This window comes from Chrysemys picta, chromosome 8 (genome assembly GCF_011386835.1).
Source record: "Chrysemys picta bellii isolate R12L10 chromosome 8, ASM1138683v2, whole genome shotgun sequence".
Classification (NCBI taxonomy): domain Eukaryota; kingdom Metazoa; phylum Chordata; order Testudines; family Emydidae; genus Chrysemys; species Chrysemys picta.
In genome coordinates, this window is record NC_088798.1 from 57016936 (window position 1) to 57039331 (window position 22396).

At 41.6% G+C, this 22396-nt stretch overlaps 1 protein-coding gene across 1 annotated transcript in view; it reads right to left on the bottom strand.

Moving 5' to 3' along the window:
* Positions 1-8099: 8099 nt before the first annotated feature.
* The window catches only part of CEP350 (centrosomal protein 350), a 160679-nt gene continuing 146382 nt past the window's right edge, over positions 8100-22396 (bottom strand). Inside the window, 2 exon segments of the mRNA XM_008166589.4 lie at positions 8100-12227; positions 22240-22362. Of these exon segments, the coding sequence (XP_008164811.2) occupies positions 12063-12227; positions 22240-22362 (288 nt within the window). The 3' untranslated portion in view covers positions 8100-12062.

The window sequence follows — 22396 nt, forward strand, 5'->3', positions numbered from 1 at the left end:
CGGAGCTGGGCTGGGCGGGCCCCTCCCGTCCCCGCCCCTTGTTTTCAGCGACCGCAGTGGCCTGGGCCCGGGGACAGGAGGCGCGCGCGCTCAGCCTCGGGGGGTGGGCGGTGGCTCAGCTCCCCTCCCCTCCAGCCCCTGCTCCGGAGCCAGGGGGTCCATGGCTGGCTGGGCGGCAGCCGTGGGGGGAGACCCAGGCAGGGCTGCCTTCAGGTATGGGCACGCCCGGTACCTGGCGCGCCCCTCCCGCCAGCCGTGATGGTTACCCAGGCTCTGCTGAGCCATAGACCAGGACACGCCAACTCAAAGCGGCACCAGACCCTGCCAGAACAAGATGCAAAACCTCCAGACATATATCCACTGGGCAAAGGCAGGGGTTGGTCCCCACCGTGCAGCAAAGGAGACCTCCTTTATCTGAAACAAACGTCCAGCACAGCTGCCTCTCCCCATCCTAGGACATTGGGGAGATGTGTTTCACGCTACTGAAATGCCCTGGATATAGGCCCGGGCAGTGAAAGAGATAAACAGTGTGACTAGAATGGGACCATATGCCCCCTCTAATGCAACGAGATGTCTAACTACATAGCAGCTGCCAGAGCCCCTTGTTCTACATCCACAGATTTTAATACAGGTGTGAAGGTAATTGCTCACATGCAATGCTGACATACAGTATAAATACTCAGATCCAGACCTGCCAGGGGCCAGCCATGCCCTGCAACGCATAACAAAGACACAGCATTTTAATTATCTGTCAGGACACAAAACATCAGCCAACTGCACCTATTCAAAAATCAAGAGAGGCCACCAAAATCATCTGCAACAACAACAACAACAAAAAAATCCTGAGATCGATATTTAAAACCCCAAAAAAACAAACAAAAAAAAAAACAACACTTGCCTTGAGGGTTGGCTCAGGTTATCTTTTCAAACATTTCTCTGTAACCATGACACCAGAAACATACTTTAAAGAAAAGAAACTGGAAATTCTCATGTAAGCCTTTGTCCCCAGGAGTTGGGCTTTAAGGAAAACACCAGACAGTGCAAGACCCATGATAAAATCACAATGGGAGATTCATTCTTTTAATGTAAATAACTCTGTAACCTCAGGTGCATGAGAGGAAGGATGGTCCAGTAGTTAGGGCACTCATCTAGGACTGGGCAGACCTCCCAGTCAAATCCTGCTCCGCCACAGGCTTCCTGTCTGACCTTGGGTAAATTACTTAGTCTCTTGTACGATGGTGATAAACAGCACTGTCCTGCCTCGCAGGGGTGTTGTGAGGATAAATACATTAAAGACTGTGAGATGCTCAGTTGTTACAGTGATGGGAGCCAATAATATTCAGCAATCCAAGTGAGAGACCACCATCACTGTTGCAGATAGGAAACTTTGGGACAAATGTGTGACGTCTCTTGAAATGAGGGGAATATGAGAGACGTGCCTAGATAGAAGGGAATTTTACCTTGGAAACCCAGAAGTAAAACTGATTTTAAACACTAATCATATTACACAGAGCCCTGCCATGAGCTGGTAACACACACACTCAAGAAGAGACTTCAACTTGTTTTTTTTTAAAAAAGAGATTAGATAGGACCTACCTAGTTATTCTAGGACAGTATTTTTGTTCAGACCTTTTTAACTGATTAAGAAAAGCTATGACATGGAAATGTACATAAAGTCAGAAATCACAGGCATTTTTCTGTATCCTAGATAATCTTTATTTTCCCATTTTGGTACAAACCACTAAAACTGTATTTGGGCTGCAATATGGAAATTGATCTGAACATAGATACCACACAAGAGCCAGCCAACCTTTGCAAACCAATTCCATGCTCCATGTTTATTCTTTCACCTTGTTGGAGAAAAATTCTCTGCTGGTGTCACCTGCAATGGAACTGGGCCAGTTTACATCAGCAGAAAATTTGTCTTGAGTTAAAATATCTTACTGAGGGTTCCTTGCTCTATTCCCTTGTGCCAGCATAACGTTGCTGACCTTTTTGCTCTTTACATTAGACTCCCATGCAGCCCAGCTTTATCTTGGCAAAACACTAACTCGTCAGTGAAATAATTTAATGTTACCATCACATCCACCCACCCACATGCAAAAATTAATGGATAAGTAAAAAAAAACACATGGAAAATATCACAGAAATCAGGGCTCCAATGACGAACGGAATTGAGTAGTTACACTTCTGAATTCAGAACCACCTTTAACCTCTATGCTCCATCACCCACAAGAAAGCCTGGCCTTAGTCTCTGAACCTGCTTATTTATACACATTTATTTAAACTCATAGCCCCTCCTTTTTTGAAGCTCATTTGTTCCTCCTCCCCCATCTTTACAGTGGGGTGCATTGGGAAGCAATTCAACAATGAAATACTTAGTATTTACTGTTCTGTTTTAATCTGCCTTATTTTATATAAATAAATACAGGGGGGGAACACTTAACAGAAGCATCAGGACAGCATGTCTGTGGTTAGTTACCCATGTGATCTTATTGCTATCATTCTTATCCTGCTTCCCCTCAAACCCTCCCTATTCCTGGTCACCCACTCCCACATTGCAACACTATAACAGACGTTGCAAGCACGCTGGGGCAGGAATCGAGTCATCCTCCTCCATTAGAGAAGCACATTTCAGGGCACTATAAAGTCACACACAATAATACATAAAAGCAGAGATGAAATTAACACCTTGGCCTTTTGACAGCCTGTGTTTCAGATCCACTGGTCTCCCAGGAATCGTGGTTGTTAACGGCACTCCCCTTTATTTATGGCTTTGTTTATTGGTTCAGGTCTCAGAAAGCTCATCTTCCCAGAGCTACACCTAGATATTTAGTGCAACTTGCTCTGCTAGAAGAACAGGATTCTGAGAGGCCATTAGCATTCCAGCACTTGACAAGAGATGCAGCAAGCTCTTGCATGGAGCATTTGTACGTGACATGACTACTCTGCTTTCCTGAGCAAACCATCTTCACGCAAGAGGGACGTTTTTACAGTGTCTAATCCAGCCAGGCCCCAGTCCTGATCCATGCCCTTAGGTGCTATGATAATAATCATTATTACAAATACAAAATTACAAACCTTCCATCTAAATGAAATACTGAGGAACTTCAGTGACTATCTCACTGTACAATGCTTTAGTTCCCAGGGAGATTAGTGGGAAGACAGTGGGCACTTTGGTTGCCACGGGTAAGACTAGAGATTGGTTTAATGTGAAGATTCCAGTGCATTTATGAGACAGTGCTTTCAATGCACAGGGATTAGCACAGAGATCCTAATGCATTCTAGCAGTTTTGGTTGCATTTCACCAGGGAGTGGGATTAGCATGTAGCTCTCCCCATTCTTTGGCAGCTGTGGTTTGGGGCTTCCTAAACATTACTGCCCTGTGGTGTCTATGGATAGATTTCCAGATGGTATATCACAGGGGTGGCCAACCTGAGCCTGAGAAGGAGCCAGAATTTACCAATGTACATTGTCAAAGAGCCACAGTAATATGTCAGCAGCCTCCCCATCAGCTCCCCCACCTACCAGCAGCCCCGCCGATCAGCGCCTCCCCCTCCGTCCCCGCACCTATCAGCTGTTTTGTGGCATGCAGGAGGCTCTGGGGGGGGGGGAAAGGGGAGAGGTTCAGGAGAGGGGGCGGGAAGGAGTGGAGTGGGGGCAGGGCCTGGGGCAGAGCCAGGTGTTGAGCAGTGAGCACCCCCAGCATATTGGAAAGTTGGTGCCTGTAGCTCCAGCCCTGGAGTTGGTGCTTATACAAGGAGCCACATATTAACTTCTGAAGAGCCGCACGTGGCTCTGGAGCCACAGGTTGGCCACCCCGGTATATCATTTATTTTATGGCAGTTCTAGTGACCATCAGGTCCCCAGTGTACCAAGTGCAGTGCTAATACAGATAAAGAGATAGTCCCTGCCCCAGTTCAGTGCTCAGAGGGGTGGAGCAGATTAGAGTACCCAGAGAGACTTACTCAAGTCCCTGTGTCCCCCGCCCAGAACTCACCCCCCCCCCCATTGCAGATATAATTTGTGGTCTCCTTTTCTTCACTGCTAAGGCCATCAACGGCCCTCGCCTATATTACAAAAATAACATAATTGAACCATGGGGATTATGGTGATGGGTGTTTATTGCTTCTCTAATGCCATAGGAATGATTCAACGTTTCAAGGAAGCCTCAGCTTTTTCCCAAGACATTCTCACGATGCTCCTCGCCATGCTTACTCATTCTTCAAGACAGGACATTCCAGTCCCACCATATGAAGTGGAAGGTGACTCAGGTTCTCTCAGCCTTTTCAGGCTTGGAATACTTTGATTTGATTGGTTAAGCTCTCCTCCACTCTAGCAATTGCAACAGATGGGTCCATCTCACCTGGCATTAGAGTGCTATGAAAAAACAAGAACTGCATCTTTGCTTGCAAGGCATTGACAGATACTTTGCAATGCCCCATCTCTTCTAAGGGGTGAGTTAGAAGACCGAGTCTTGACTTGGGGCTTCCACTTTTCTGCCATAGAAATGACAGCTGGGGCTGTTGATTGTTTCCCCAGGGCACATCTGCTTATGTCATTTTAAAGAGACAGCAACTTGATTTCATTAAGTTACTCTAGCATCATGAATTACAAATGTGTTAAAAATCAATTACTTATTCTCTGGCAATCTTGCTAAAAAAGCCACATTGTCTTCTCTAATTAGCCCACATTTGTTGACTCATTCTAGCTGCAACTAAAGCATCTTTGTACGTGCATCAGTTATGCAAAGTGAAGGGAAAGAGTCCACACCCCAAATACTTCGACTCCTTACAAAGTGACTCTCCCCCGTGTTGCAAGTTATTTTCCACGCTTCCTGATACCCTAGGAGTTAGATTCATGGAGCTTGTTATGACCACCCCCTCATTAGTCCAGATGTAGCTCCTTACCCAAAGATAGCAGAAGGAAGGATGGCACACACATCCTCATTAATTGACAGTGCATGCTTTTCATTGCATAATGGTGCTTGAATAGCATTTTTTAAAACCCTATCCTAAAGAGGAGACTGGATGTTTCCTTCCCCTGGAATTGGAAAGAGCTCGACTGTAATTGTAAAACCACAACAGCAGCCATTGTACTAGATGAATTAATGAGGGATCAGTTTCTTTCACACCTTTTACTTCTGGAAGAACTTTTATAAAATATATGTATTTTAAAAGTCTCCTGGTGAATTGTTTTAAGATGAAATCAAGAAGAGGAAAAATTGGTCCCTTAGCTCAATGTCAAGGTCAGATCTCATATAGCCCCTGTTCTAGGGCTCACTGAATAAACCGGTTTTCCATGGACTTCAATGAGCTTTGGACGAAGCCCATATTGCCAAAGATCGATCATTCTCATGGACTATAAGAGCCTCTATATGATGGTAGTATACTAGATTGGAGAGGGGTTAAGAAAATCCAGACTGATTTACTTATATTCATTCCTTGGCTTAGCTGAAGGGACTCCATGAATGCAAGCGTTACAAGATTCCTTACCTGTATAGCACTGTCAGACAGAAGGGTTCAAAAAGGCCTCAAATCGTCATAAACGACTTAAAAAGAATGTGATTTTAAAATTCATGTGGGCTCTTTTCAGTTGCCCCCTAGTTTTTGAGACTAACTGGTCATGTTGTCAAGCTTTTCTCCACAACTATGAGCCCTAAGAACATTCTTTCTCTCTTTCTTTTTTTAAATTAAGGCCAAGATTCTCACATAGTCACGTGACTCCAGGAGCTTGGACTTTAAGACAAACACTAAACAGTGTGAGACTTTTGCTGAAATTGTGAGAGCTGGCAACACTGTCGACTAGTACTTTACCCTGGGATTTTCAAAGGAGCCAGAGGGAATAAAGTGTCCAGTTGCCATTGAATTCCAGTTGACAGGTCTGATAGTACCAAGACCCATACATAACCTGATTGAGTTTATACCTGGGCCTTCATTTCCCCCCCTTTAAATCCAATTTCTTGCACATCTAACAGATTTACGTACAGTATTTTATTTAGAATCACCCTAGATACCACCTAAACCAAGCACCAAGAGATTAGAGAGACAGACAAATCAGACTTCAAATCTAGGCCCTTGATCTGTCTGTTGGTGGAAGCTACCTGCAACTGATCTCAGTGGGATGATTGCTAGTGAAGAAATGATTGGGGTCCCAAATATTTAGACACCAGTGGTGAAAAACTAGGCTGAGATGAAAAACTAGATTTGAAGCCAAATAGGCTTCTTTTTCCACTCTTCTAACAAGGTTACCTCTGAGCTGCTGCAGAAAAGGCGGCTGGCTACCTTTCCTCAGATGTCCCTTTTCTTCCTCGGTCCTACTTTAAGTACCCTCTCCTATAAACACCCTTTGGCCCCCTATCTTGGTAACCATTTGTTTTCCCATAGTGTCTGTTCTTCATCCTTTCCTGGAGATTTCCCCATATGTATTTCAAACAGCACCATATCCTAGAAAGGGCAGGAAGGGCACAGGAAGAAAGAAGATAACACTCAGGGGTGGGATGGTCACTGGTACATCTCTATTTGTTCATTTGTTACTTCAGACTATGCTGTATCTCACTTCCTTCTCCAGCAACTAGTGCACTTCCAGCCCTGTGTTTTGCTTGCATCTCCAACCCTGATCATGCCATCTACCGTAAACGTTGTTATAACCCAGACATATTTCTTCCAGCCAGCCTGCCTTCCAGTTACCCACGTTTTGGCTGGGCTCCCACAGAATGGTAACATCAGGCCAGTGAGCCGCAACGGTCCTCTTCCAATGCTTGTGCTCTAAAGTGGGCTCCTGGAGCAGTGTCTTCTGGCTAGCACCTTTCTTTCTGCAGTCCATTCAAATGAAGGATTGAACTTTCCAGAAACGCTTTGCTTTGCAGGATGCTCCAAAATCTGAAGCAGTGTTACATTTCAGGCCCAACAATGTTCTTCAAGCAAGACATCGTAGGCTGTATAGCCCCAGATTAAGATGCAGCTGAGTGTACAATAGATGCTAGACAGTGCCCACCAGAATTAACGGTGTGGACTTTAGGAAGTACCTGCCCTGGCATTGCTCACTCAGAGAATTTCATTAGGTAATAAAATTCTAGGGCTGGGAGAGCTTGTTTGAAAGCATTTATAATGTGATTGCACACTTTAAGTGGTGCAGAGAAGTGTTAATACTATAGATCGTCAATGCCAAGGTGAAGTAATAGGAATACGCAAATCAGGGAATAATATGGGGCTGCATCAGTTGGTTTACAGGCATAAAAAACAGGATGTGTAATGTGGAGGAGTTAAAATAGCTAGACAACAACCCTCGTTGTAGGAACATCTTGACCAAAGTGCTTGATCTTGCAACCTTAATATTGCATTAGTGCTAGTTTTTTTGCATTTAATAATGACTAGGACTGGCTGTCATGAATCCTGTGATTTCTGCAATTTACAGTAAAAGTCATGGCTGCTCAATAGCCTTCTGCAGAGCTCCATTAGCTTTCATTTTTAAAATCACTACATTTCTAACCCTTCCAATTATGAAGGTAATCTTCCAAATATGAACCAAGTGTAATGGATGCAGTGCTGCCTTCCTAGCAACCTTCTGGAGAACATTCGTTTTTACTATATAAAGATGGGTTCAGAGAAGACAAGAGCAGACCCATAAAACCATCTCATTTAGGAATATATAACAAGATCTAGGATCATTTCTAGGAAAATTTTATTCACTTCCTAAATATATTATTGATATTTCCTATTTGAAAGGAAATAACACATTTTTAGTATAATTTTAAAATGAAGATTTTTAAAGTCCATTTTGAAAATTTTATCATGACTCATTTTTAATCTTTCCAACTAAAATTGTGACTTGTATTTTTGAAAAACAAAGCAACGATTTTTTCTATTTTTTTGCCACAACACACAGCCAGCTTTAACAAACATGCAAGGACATGCTATAAGGTATTATTACAATTAAGGCAATTATAATGGGATTTAGCAGATTGTAATTGGGAGCCGAAGTGCAGCATCAGAGATAAGGTGGAATATGTTACCAAGAACAAATCCACCGGGCACCTTCAGAATTATCAGCTATTTGTGTAATTACACTCCATTTTATAAAGAAGCAGGAAATAAGAATTAATTTATAAATCAGTTTATTTACAGGTTTTATCCTCAAAGTACATTTCAATTAACAAAGATATTTACATTGGTGTACACAGGGACAACCCTGGTTATTTTACAGTTCATAATTACAAAAAAACCCCACATCCTTAACTCTACTGTGCAAAGCTGCACTGGATGCGATTATTGGCTGAAAACTGGCCTGGAAACCAGGTTAACGGGTTATTTACACAAACACAGTAAACAGGTTTATTTATTTTAATATCTGCACAATACAGTACACAGGGAGAGAGGGTCTCCCAAGGCGGCTTTGCAAATGTATATAAAAAGGCTCTGCAAAGTCAAGGAAAAAAACCTATTAAATGCAGGTTAATTACAGTACTCCTTTTCATCTGTATATATTTTTGCATTTTTAATTTTTATATTTCAAATATGTTCTGGATATTTTGCTTTTCTCCATTTTAGCTGATTTGTAAACACTTCAAAATTCCTACAATTTGAACTAAATACCTTGTAGGTTTCAACTGTTACTCTCCTAGTATTCTTAAGGTAGCAATGGGATCTGAAAGTCTGAACTACACTCAGTTCTTTGCAGAAGAGTTATTTAAATGCTCTCTAATGCTGTGCTACTGAAAATCTTTTGCACATACACAATTTATTCAAGTATTGCAAAAAGCTAAGGCCACTTTTTCAAGAAAGGAAAGTGAACAAGATAGATTTTTCAAACAGGCCACAAAACCTTATGAGCAACAAAACCTTTTCTGAAAGGTAAAGTAGTAATAGCCCAGATCTGTAGCTCAGGCATTATCCTAGTCTGAGAGAAGTGGTCTCTCTCCATATTCACGCAATCCTGGGCTGTTCTACTGTGCATTAATAGTCCTTCTCCTAGACTGAAAAGGGATATAGGTCTTCATATCGACTCTATCCAGCGCTTTCTGACTCTGCCATAGAGGGCTCACCCTATTTTTGGGCTCAGAAAAATTCTGGAGTTTCCATGTTCCCTCAAGCTTGGATTTTCCAACACTGTTGCACCAAGATAATTCAACCATGACCCAGACAGAACACCTTGGGCTTGACATAAAAGGGGGGAGGGGAGGTGGAAGAGAAAATTCAGCTTCTCTTTATTCAACTCAAGGCTTCCCCATACTGCTTCAACAATTGATCACAAACCCTGACCTGAAAGGACCATCACCAAGTGTCGATGATCATCAGTCCTAGCCTCCAGTATACCTCAACAATTATCAAGTGTTGAGAATGTAATTTAACAGCCATAGCTGTTTTAGTTTAGGCTGCTCACATTATGAAATGGTACCAAAAATAAATGGTGATCTCTCCAAAACCATTACTTTTACAGTTTCTTTTTGCCCAAAGTGCTGGAGAGGTAGCAATTGTTTCTGCAGCTGATACCTAGACATTTGCTTACTCAAGCCAACAAGGGCACAAGTAATCTCCAATCTTCTTCCACATCTTGAAAGATTGACAGTACAATACACTCTCTGTGGGTGCATGTACCACACATGCACAAACTCTATATCCCAACAGGAAGCCTCAGAGATGCAGGCCATCTTACTATCTCAGCAATGGCCATGGTTCCTAGCGATGGAAACTAACTTATTTCTATGATACCCATGCCACAGACCTACTTTGCAGGTTTCTCTCCTTCTGCTGGTACTCTGCCCTCTTCTATAACTATTTATAAAAATAACAATATTCTCTGTTGAAAAGAAGATAGGCCCAGGAAAAGGAATCAGAGTGACCTGATTAGTGACACCATGCTGGTTAAACAGCAGCTGTAGTTGGTTTTTGTCAAATGCTTAAGACAATGTTGAGGTTCAGCATCAGAATGCTAATTTGCAGACACAAGTGAATCACTCATGAAAAAGATGCATGCCACCCATGAAAATCATCTGATTTTTGGACAGCTAGACAGAACGCTTCCACATACAGACTGATACGTGTGCTCTATCTGAGGTGTTCCAAGACACTATTTGCTCCTGTTTGTTCTTTGCTCATTAAGCTCTCATGGATATGGCTCACCATTAATAACTCACACATGAGGTGCTGGCACTACTACATCTGATAATTTGATTGGATTGAAAAGCCAACATTTCTCAGTGCTGTCCCTGATTTAAAGAATTACCAGTTGTGTGTCATTGTGCAAAATGCAAATATTCCAATGACAGTTTCCCAAAAATAAAGATGGAAAGAGAGAGAAACATAACGGAACAGTAGCACACGTATGCACAGTAGGAAACCCAAGAAACAAAAACAGATGGAAGGAAAAGAGCAGAAATCTCCCCACATGCATATCATGAGCTGCAGCATCTTTGGGTGCCTCCTAACATGCTTTTGCATGCACTTCAACGTGCCTGGAGAACATGAATCTGCTTTGGGTCTCATCCCATGTTAGTAAACAGGACTTCCGTTATTAAGGCATTAATACTCTACCCCAGATTGTCGGTGTTCATCCAAGAAACACAAACAGGGAGGACAGATTAAGAAAGCACTCAAGACGAAGGGCACAGCTTCAAAAATACAACAGGGTGGCTGCCTACTGCCTAATGCTCTGGAAAAAGAACATTTGTGAGAAGGAAGCCAGGTAATGAGGGAGCAGGAAATATTTTCACATCTTGTCTTCAGATTACTCCCTTAAACACTCCACAATCACTGAAATTTGTCCAGGTGAGGTTCTTTTCAAAGGTCCTTTCCTTCCCACATTTGACCACTGAGGTTTGTTTCTTTTTGACCCCCCCATCTCAAGAAGCTGGATTTTTGTGCAAAGAATATGGACCCTAGAAGTTTCCAGGACAGATGCAGTATGACAAAGGTACCTTTCACAGGTTCTGCTGTTTCAAAACCTAAGACAGTGCAACCACTGCACTGGACACTTTCCTTAACGTCAATTTAATAAATTATCCTAAAATAAATTAAAAATCCCACAACCACAGAACAAGTACACAGTCAAGCACTGGACATCACTTTCTTTGGTGAATACTCATTTCCCTAATCGTTCAAATAACTGCTTCGCTGATTTATTAGGGTTGGGTGGTAGCAAGGGAGGAAGCCGAGCTATTGAAGGCCAAAATTTTGTGAAGAAACATTTTCTACTCCTGCATGTCTACTGCCTGAGAGAATCCTGAGTATCCATTTATCTAAGAGCTGCTGGTAATCCAAGAGATGAAGAAATGCTGCATGGTAGGAGTAAAGCTGACAAACGTCTAGTCTATTATGCCCAGTTTTTGGTGGCCTTTACTTTGCTCTTACTCTTGACTGAAGCAAATTAGACAGGAAACAAGAAAGAATTCTTTAGATGAATGCAAAAAAGTAAGCTCATCCATTTCCCCCTTTGTTAGCCCACCGATCATGTCTGGTACCACATCGCATGATGAAAGATGGGAATGGACTTCAAGGGAATGAAATAGACTCTTGAGTGAAAACATTGATGCATATTGTTAGGACTGCAGATACAAAGTGGTTAATAATATAACACTATTAATTGCTGTAATGTCCATTTATGGCTAAAAACTGACAAGCAGTTATCAAAATCACCCAATACACCTTTCTAAAGATCACTTCAGTTTAGATTGCTGACAGCAATTTTGGGCCAAGTGACCAGTATCTCAACCCAACCACATCCAACCACTTTCAGAGTACAATCTGAAGTTCATAGTCCCAGTCTGAGACCATGGAGAGGTGCTGACATATATTCTCTGTGCTGAATTAGCAAAAGGATGGTGTGAATACACCACAAGCCAGCATCAAGTGAAGGACCATGCTTGTTTACAACAACAAATCCAGTGTAAGGTCTCTAAAGGCAACGGGATGTAATACTGTGTTCCTTTATCACATCTGAACTGCCTTTAAAACCATGTATGTAAGTCCAGCAGCAATATTGCTATGGTGGAGATGTAGTATATGTCAGGAGTCAGAAAGCCCATGACAAGAAGTTTCGTAGTTTCTGGTTTATTATCACGGATGTCACAAAAGCAGCAGTCTCCCTTGTTTTTCATTTATCTGGTTCAGAACATTAATAGTGTCTCTGATTAAGGCCTCGAAGATCCCATCTGCCAATTGCATCTTCACACAGAGCTCATCCTCATCATAATTCACCCACTGAGCTTCTTCCTCATGGAGTTCCTGTACCTTGGATTTCAGAGAGAAAACAACAACATGTTAACACTCCATTGTTTCTTGGAATATTATTCTTCAGGCCTTCTAGGACAAGTAAAAAACAAGCACAGAAAATGTAGAATAAGAAATAACTGGCAATGACAGAATTGTTTTTATATATAAGTTGTTTCACAACAATTCTTAGAGCAGTAAAATGAAGAATTATATTATAGAGCTGATCTCTTAACCAGATACATTACTTTTACCAGAATATTTTTACTTTTTTAATTTTTCCCCTTTGGTTTACTGTTTATTTTAAAGAAATTCATTCTATTTTTATATTAGTTTTGTGCTTGAAAAACACTACTGATGTGCCATCATTCCTGATCAATAGTGTGAATTCAAATTGAAATATTCTTAAAAAATATTTTTTTATTTATAAAAAGTCTACAATGTGATTAGTGTTGCACAAAAGAGGAAAATATGATTGAAATCTGTAAGAAAGTACAAAGAAAAACGGGGGGAGGAAGAAGGTAGGTGATTAGAACATGGCTAATAAGCATCAGAAACCCATAATATCAAAGAAATTTACATTTCACTACTAATTCTCCTGAAAGTAGAAGCAAAAATGCTGGCAGGCAATGCTGTTGTGCAATACTATGATACTGCAAAACGGTTTCTTTGTACAGCATATTTTATGCTTCACTGCTCTTGAAAGCATTAGTACTAACTGAATTTTATGCCACATACAGCTAAATAATTTCTAACAATTTGATGATTTTTCTTGTCCATGAGCAGATCCCATAATTCTTAATTGTTATTCAAAATGATATCATAACTAATTTTATTAGTTATGATATCAACATCTACGGTATTTTACTCTATTTATATAATAAGGGAGCAGGGAAAGAGGGAGAACTGAAATAAACCCAGTACCCTCTTCCTCTTTGTTTAGTCTTTGAGTTGTCTACACAAGGGGACTTCATCTGTTGAGAGTGTGAAAGAGGGTAAGCCACTGTACAAGAATTCTTTGCAATTTAATAATCCAAAAGTAATGTGAAGGCCCAACAGGCTGCAATGGAGATGATAGAGGAACAGACCTTCCAAGGTTCTAGCTATGTTTACAAGCCCTCAGTTATGCACATGGTTTCACAGTTTGACAACTCCTTTTATACTTATTGAAGAGTTTGGAAAAAAAATGCACTTCACCAAACAAGTGTGAAAGGGCAATTTTTAGGAGTCCCGTACTCTCATTAGTGCTCTGCACACTTCCATAGATCCACCCTAGTGTAGTTAAATAAACTCATTCATACATGTATAAGACAAAGGAAAATCACTCCCTAATAATTCCTTTTTGTCATAGCAGCAGGAGGGAAAAAAAGAGGGCTAACGGGAACCAACAGTTAAGGACAAAATGCTATGGCTTTGACTACAAGGAAACAAGATGGCAAAGTATCAGGGGGTAGTCGTGTTAGTCTGTATCTACAAAAACAACAAGGAGTCTGGTGGCATCTTAAAGACTAACAGATTTATTTGGGCATAAGCTTTCGTGGGTAAAAACCTCACTTCTTCGGATGCATAGAGTGAAAGTTACAGATGCAGGCATTATATACTGACACATGGAGAGCAGGGAGTTACTTCGCAAGTGGAGAACCAGTGTTGACAGGGACAATTCAATCAGGGTGGATGTAGTCCACTCCCAATAATGGATGAGGTGGTGTCAATTCCAGGAGAGGAAAAGCTGCTTCTGTAATGAGCCAGCCACTCCCAGTCCCTATTCAAGCCCAGATTAATGGTGTTAAATTTGCAAAAGACTCTGTCAACCAAGCCCTGTATATCAGAGGTCAGTCCTTTCACTTCCCCCCAGAAGGAGAGGCTCTGAGAGGGAGGACAATGTGACACTCTGTACCTCAAGGGAACACCCTGCACCCCCATGTTCATCCTTATAATAGGATTGTGTGTGCTGAAAATGTGTCCTCATGGCTTAAAACAAGCCCAGGCAAAAACTCTCCAGGAGCAGAGGCCCAGGCAAAACTCTCCAAGAGAAGAGGGGCAGTTCACATCTCATCAGGGCATGTATGGGACAAACCCAGCCCAGCCTCACAGGAACAAAGGACACTGGCCTAGGCAGCAACAAAGGATCTCTTGGTCTCTTGAGTGAATCACCCCCCTTCCCTGAGTCAGTATAATGAGATAATGCTCACCTGACTCTGAAGGGGGTGGGGGGCACAAAGCCAAGAGGGAAGAAAGAACATGATAAAAGGGAGAGACGTTTGCCATGCTGGCTCTCTCTTCCACCTCCATCTACAGACACCACCACCAAGCAACTTAAACGCTGATCAAAGGGGAGAGCCTGGCTTAAGGGCAACCAGCCAGCTTGTGGTGAGAAGCATCTAAGTTTGTAAGGGCACTGAAAGCGTTAAGATCAGCTTAGAATGTGTTTTGCTTTTACTTCATTTGACCAAATCTGACTTCTTGTGCTTTGACTTATAATCACTTTAACTACAAAGATAGATTTTATAAATGTGTTCGTTTACTCTACCTGAAGCAGTGTGTTTGGTTTGAAGTGTGTCAGAGACTCCCCTTGGGATAACAAGCCTGGTACATATCAATTTCTTTGTTAAACTGACAAACTCATATAAACTTGCAGTGTCCAGCGGGCATAACTGGACACTGCAAGACGGAGGTTCCTAGGGTTGTGTCTGGGACAGGAGATGTTGGCTAGTGTCATTCGGTTGCACAATCCAAGCAGTTTACATGCCAAACGCTGTGCGTGAACAGCCCAGGAATGGGAGTTCTCACAGCAGAGCAGGGTCAGGCTGGCTCCCAGACTGGAGGATTGGAGTGACCTAGAAGATCACCGGTAGATAACACCAGGGGAACGTCACAGACAGTTAAAGAAATTAGAAAAAGGTACAAGAATGTAGGGTGGCACCTCTCCTCAGAGGAAAGTAGGGTGGGATGAAGGATGACAGGGGAGAAGATTAAGAAAAGGAATTACAGAGACGAAATTTCTTTTGTTCTACACCACTCTTCTCCTATCCTTCCAAGGGATTCAGTCAAAGACATACACTGCATGCACCAAGTGGTGCTCTGAGGAGGGCCTACCTTATCATGCTGATTGCAGAGCTCTACAACTGAAGGAACACTCAGGTGCAGGCAGTCTAGGGATATGTCTTCACTACCTGCCATATCGACGGGTAGCAATTGATTTATCCGGGATCAATATATCACGTCTCGTTAAGACGTGATATATTGATCCCCGAACGCGCTCACCGTCGACTCCAGAACTCCACCAGAGCAAGCGGCGGTAGCGCAGTCGACAGGGGAGCCGTGGCCGTCGATCCCCGCTGTCTGGACCCCGGGTAATTCGATCCAAGATACTTCAACTTCAGCTACACAAAGTTGCGTATCTTGGATCAATCCTCCCCCCCCGCAGTGTAGACCAGCCCTAGGTGATAGTGCTTTATGAACATGTGTGGAGACTGCCATGTGGCTTTACATTTCTTCAAAGAGGCCTCAGCCCATGAAGTTACTGTGAGACCTTTAATAGGTGATGTTTGACCAAACTGGTACACTAGCACTTGGCTGGCTAATAAGCAAATGATACTGGCCATTACCTATCTGGTGGTTAAAGTGAGTTTTTACACCCTTGCAGCAGTCTTAAAAAGCACACAAAATTGTTGAAACTTTCTGAACTCTTATGAAAGAATTCAGTAGAACTTCACACCTCTGACACCAGGACTGAAGTTTCCCACTTTGGAGAGCAGCAGGGCTTGGATAAAGTTGTGAACAGGACAGGTTAACTGAAGCAGAATTCATGTCCCCCCTCAAGGATGAATTCTGGCAGGAGAACGAATACATCTTATCTGGAAAATACTGAAGGTGTGCACATATGTGTAGGAGAGAGAGAAAATGAGGGAGCTTAAAATTCTCCCAGCCATCTGACAGAGTATTATGAGAATTAAAAGCAGCACTTTACAAGGATGCTTGGGCAGCATCTGGGGAAGGAGACTTCCTCCTGGGATTCAAATGCAAACATATGAGTACCTGCAAAATGAAGGACAGGTCCCACTGAGGAGTCACTGGATGATGCAGGCGTCTCCAACAAAACTGAATAAAAATCTGCTGGGAACTAGTGTCCCTGCTCCTGAAAGAACTCCAATAAGAGAGAGGACAGAAGAGCAGATGCTTAGGTTATAGACACTGAGCTCTTTTTGAAACCCTACAAAGAGGGCATTAATATGTTCTGTGCAGGCATTGATATTATTCTTGTTGCCCCACTGAACAAAAAAATGGTTCCAAATTCATGCGTATTTCACAGGAGTAGGCTCTCTGTTGCTAGTTACAAAGACTGCAATTTCAGAACAGATTTCTTCTTCTTGGAAGCAGCTTTGCTTTATTTCCAATCTCTCCAAATCACAGTGAAAGAGGAAGATTGTGGGCCTTGGATCAACAGGTCCAGCAGGTCAAGCAATGGCCAATGACAGGCTCATCAGCTCAAAAAACTAAGGGCATGGGCCTTCAAGAGGCTTGACAGCATTACCTCTGCTTTGTCTTGCTTCACCTTCCTCAAAACTCTGAAAAGGGAGAGAGGAAGAAAGCAGTGGTATAGCTCCTTGCCCCAGTCCCATACAGGTGGGCAGGTGACCAAAGCCCACAGGTAAGTCAAAAACATGAAAACCAGGGAGAAGGGTCGAAATTTGGGGGGAGCATGGGATGTTATAGCAGGGATAAGGGAGAGACAAGACAGAACTGGAGGTGGGAGGGAATCAAATCAGTATCTTAGATGCCTGTATACTAATGAGAGAAATATGGGGAATAAGCAAGAAAAACTCAAAATGCTAGTAAATAAACACAAGAGAAGACAGAGGGGACATGATAACAGTTTTCAAGTACAGAAAAGGTTGTTACAAGGAGGAGGGAGAAAAATTGTTGTTCTTAACCTCTGAGGAAAGGACAAGATGTGATGGGCTTAAATTGCAGCAAGGGAGGTTTCGGGTGGACATTAGGAAAAACTTCCTAGCTGTCAGGGTGGTTAAGCACTGAAATAAATTGCCTAGGGAGGCTGTGGAATCTCCAGGTTAGACAAACCTGTCAGGGATGGTCTAGATAATACTTAGTCCTGTTATGAGTGCAGTGGACTGAACTAGATTACCTCTCAAGATCTCTTCCAGTCCTATGATTCTATGATAAATATGCTTGTGGACAGGGCTTTAGGCCTAACGGCCCAAGTGAAAAAGCAGGGTACTCTGGCTATTGTTGCAGAGGCAAGCCAATCTACTATCTGTGTCTGAACATAATAAAGCATCGAGATCTTTAGAAGAGGAGGGACCTTCTTGAAGACTGAAGGAGAAATTTTCAAAGGTGCAAAGGCAGGTAGGTACCAAATTTGCAGTGAAAACCAATTGGGAATTGGGCATCTGTGACACTTTGGGGTTCAACCCAGACCAGTAAGGGGTTGTGTCACTGCCTGCCCTGAAACTTGGAGTGCCTTAAATGCAATGCTGATGTGGCTAACAGCCTTGACACCAACAGCCAGCATACAAGCATGCAGATCACACCCTTGCTTCTACCACCCAGTTACTTTTTTCAGGGTGACCCCAACACTCTCACAGTCCCAAATTTTCCCTAAAACTGTCTGCCCTGCAGTCTTCAGCTCTCGCCTTGATCATTTACAGAAGTGATCCTTTTCACTGGCCCCTTAAAGAGAAAATACCTAGCAGCTTATTACATTAACTGTGTTAAGGAACACTATTTTAATCAAAGCACTGAATGGTTTATAGTAAAAGTTAAACAACTTCGTTAAACAAGAAGTCACAGGTTTAAGTGATACCAAGTATAAGGAATAAAGATAGAACGAGTCTCAAGCAAACAAAAGTAAAAATATGCTTCTAAAGCTAAACCTGCTTGTACAAGAGACTCTAGTTTGTTAAAAGATGTATTTCACATCAAGTCTCTTTTTCCCTTCACAGAGTTCAAAGTGCTCGGTTCCTTTATGCCTCCTTAGGTGAAGGATGCTTTGAGCCCTGCAAAATGAAAACTTCCAAAATTTTTTTGCAAAATCCCCTTCCCCCACCCCATTTTTGACCAGCTCCAATATCAATGGAAACCTGATTGATGGGAGAGTTCTTGGAATGCTGTGCTGCTTTGTGTGTTACTGACACTCCGCCACAAGGTTATCTCTCTGCTGGAGGTAGAGGAATCCTCAGTAGAGGTTGTCTCTGCCGATCATCCTTCTCCCTTGGTTTTTCTGCTCTCTTTTTGAGGTCTATTTTGTGCCCCTCTCTGTGCAGAGTCATGAAGTTTAAGGCCAGAAGGGACCACCAGGTCTCTAGTTTGATCTCCTGTATATCATAAGCCACCAACACCACCCAGCACTAAACCCAACATCTGTACTTGTCCTTTTCTTCAGTTTTGGGCTTAGAAATGAGGAAAAGGGGAAAGACAAAGCTGGGCAAGAGGAAACAGGAACAGAGGGAAAAACAAAAGTAAAAAGAAATCTCTGAAATGGGGCCTTACATGCAGTGCTTGCCTGACAGAATTATTACCTCTTTGCTTCCTGGTAGACAAAGTCACAACACTATAAGTACTTGACTGTCATCATTGGTAGGCTGGGAGAAGAGGAATGTACAACAAATTTCCTTGCCTATATTACAAACACATTACACCGGTGGTTTCCAAATTGTGATTCCGAGCATGCTGGATGGTCACATGTTGCTGGCTCTCCTTGTTTCCAGCTGCTACATTACATTTAATACAGCCAAAAGTACACACTTTACTAAGAATACTTTTCCAAGTAAGCAATTGCTGTAATTGTCACAGGATGTTACACAATTATGAATGGGAAGGGAAGAAGCCTGCAAGAGACTCTACTAATGTCTCATTTCAGACAATGAAAGTTTTAGAATCTCTGCCTCACATTATTAAAAATAAAAATAATTATAACTTAATTTTCACTATGTTTATTTTCTTTATATTTACTTTCTTTATAAGGAGCAAATCAAATTTGGACAATAAATCAGCCATTACAAACAGACTAGCTATAGTTTAACTTCTAGATTCTCCTATTTTAGTATGATGACAGTGTAACACTGGCAGAGCAGGTGCCAGCTGATCCTGAAGCCACAGGTCAATTCACTTGTGTATTAGCTCCAAGTAATTGTTAAATGTATAAGAGTGTATCTGGCGTTTAAACTTAATGAAAACCGAATGGGTTGTTACTTGCATTGTTTTCACTTATCTGTATCCTGTTATAATGCAATAGCAAACATTTATATTGTAAATACCCCTATAACTAAATAACCCATCAGACAAGAAAGAAGCCTTTTGAAATGCAAATGAAGAACTTCAACAGAAAAATGCTAATTTCAAAGCAAGTGGTCATCATGATGATTGGAGGTCAAAGACTCAAAATGCATTCCTCACTCTCTGTCATCAAAGGAAAAGCCCATGTGAGTAGTTACCCTGTCAGCTTGATTTCTGTGAGAAGAAGCTTTAAGAATGGATTCAAGGAAAGAGCATTCATCTCTGGACTGTTTGGGATGTGTACCAGATGCAAAGCGGAGATCCCAGAGACAATCTGGGTACCCTGAAAAGACTTTTGGGAAACTGGCAGTTTATTACATGACTGCCATCATTTGGAATTACAAAGAGTGACTCACTTGTGCATATATTTTACCTGCTTTAACCTCCCAATAACTCTCACTGCCTTTTCTTAGATAATAAACCTCTAGTTCATTTACAATAGAATTGGCTGCCAGTGTAGTCTTTGGTGTAAGATGTAGAATACCAACTGACCTGGAGGTCTCTTGGGACTGGGGGCAACCTTATGTGACGTGATTTTTGGTTTGAGTGACCTTTTACCACAAAGTCCAGTTTGTCTGGGAGGCAAGGCCCCCTGGAGAATCCAAGGGGACTGTCTGTGACTCCATGGTAAGACTGGTAGTGATCTAGGAGTTCACACTTGTTATTGGCTTGGTGAATTCTAATTATAGAACACACTACCAGCTTGGTGTGTCTGCTCTGAGGTTGGCACTCAGTTGTGAGCCACTCCAGAGCTTGACAGACAGTATTTGAGTTGCAAAGATATATTTGTTAAATAAACCTATACATAAGAACACAGATGAAAACGAATGGAAATATTTCTGTTGCTCTTGGGTTTCTGAAGACAAATGTCTACAAAATCTAAATTTGGAACCAAATTTGATTTGTTCCTTTAATGGACTATTGCCATGCTCAGGAAAACATGAAACTGGGTTTTCGAAATTGCAATTAAATCATCATGTTCTATTCCTTTTTGAACACTGCTATTTAGCAAAGCCCCTGATTCAGTCAGTGATGCTGCCATGATCCAGTATTTGTATTCTCACAATTCATGACCACAGAAACAAAAGTGGCAGAAGCTGGAGGCGGATTAGGAAACAGAGAAAGCTAACCAGCTGCTTAACAGTTTAAAGAGGTTTTAACAAATATGTTTATAGAAGTTTTCCAGGGTTTGGCTACTTTTTCTAAGCTAGAACTTTCTCTCTTGGTTGCTTACGTTGCAGCGATAAGCTTAGCAACAATGTCACTGAGCAATGCCAAATCCTAAAGCAAACAGTATATCATAGAGTTTGTTTTTCCGTATTTTTCCCAGGCTTCAGCTAAAATGGTGGTTGTTTTACCTCTGTTTCTTTGTGTGAGCAAGGTGGGATGAAACACAGGTTTGTCAGACTGTATTTATTAAAATATATGGATTAAAGTGTTTTAACTTTTGACTCCTGGATTCTTGTATGAAATCTGGAAGGTCTCAGACTATTGTACATTAGTGCCTGAATTTTTAACCTCATTCAACCTGATTCACTTTTTTGAATGTTTCCAATTGAGACTAATTCATAATAACCGAAAGCTGGTACAGTGAGCTGGTCAAGACACACAATAGCTGCATGTTCCATACCTAATGTGGCGGTACTTTAGCTTATTATAAATTATATTAGTTACAACACATATACTAATAAAGCCCAGATATCCCAGGATACTTGACCCTAACTTTAAATCCTTTACCTAGCTAAGGTGCAACTTTTTCCCTGGCGGAAGAATCTTCCTAATGCTTTGCTGGAAATCTTCCACAGGTGAGCGAACAAAAGACCAAAGATATCCATGGTTTGAATTAACTGGTAATTTTATATACCAATTTAGGATATAGTTAAGATAAAAGCAATGCGTTGGAAACTCTTATGTTGCCAAGTGGACTCATCACAGATGAGCGAGACCCCAACCATTCAGTAAAACCATCCAAAGATCAATTTTAAAAAGCTTGCCACCAAGAGTTATCCTCCATCCCTGCACCAGCGTTGGCAGCATATATTGTTCAAAAGAGCTTACATGCAGAGGTATTATGGGAGCAGCAATGCTGCTCAATGCTAGCTTAGCGAACATGCTGAGGGTACCATGTGGCATAGTTGCTACCACAGTACTATGAAGAAGATATAGTCACTTTGAAATTACAATCCTATTTCAAACTCTGTACTGGTCTTAACTACAGAACTCTTGAAAAAGCCAAGAAATGCTGTATCAGAATTCTGTCACAGGAAGGAGCTTAATCTATTTGGATTTCAGTATCACTTGTCACAGTGGAAACAACATTACTAAAGAATAAATAATTTGATTCATCAAGGCAGAAAGCCAGTCCTTCTCCTAGAATTTGTCACGGGTAGGAATACCATTTTTGGTCCAAAGAAAAAAGGCTACCCTTTCAGTTATGCATTTTACATTGTAACAAATTCACTGTTTAAATTAATGGTTTTAACTTTTGATGCTTCTCAACTTTCTCCTCTTCTTACCCTCTCTACCCACACATAATGATCTGTTTAAAAGTTATTTTGTTAATTGCAAGTACCCCAAAAAGACAAAAATTTAATTGGAACTTAAATATAGTTATTGTTCACCTAGGATTAACTACCTTTTGTCAAAAGGTTCATGCCTTCTTTTGAGATATAACTAAAACACTTTGTATTCAGGGGATAGAATACAATCAAACGACTGAATGCTTTTATCCACTGACCAGTATATGATCCACTCTGTCCCGTTTCTTGCGTCCAAACTTCATCATCTTCTGCCAATCTGTTTTGTGATTAGATTCCTTCCTCAAGCTGAACAATTTCAGTACTTCAGCTGCAATGAAACTCTAGGGGAAAGAAAAGAGTTAATATTGTATTTGA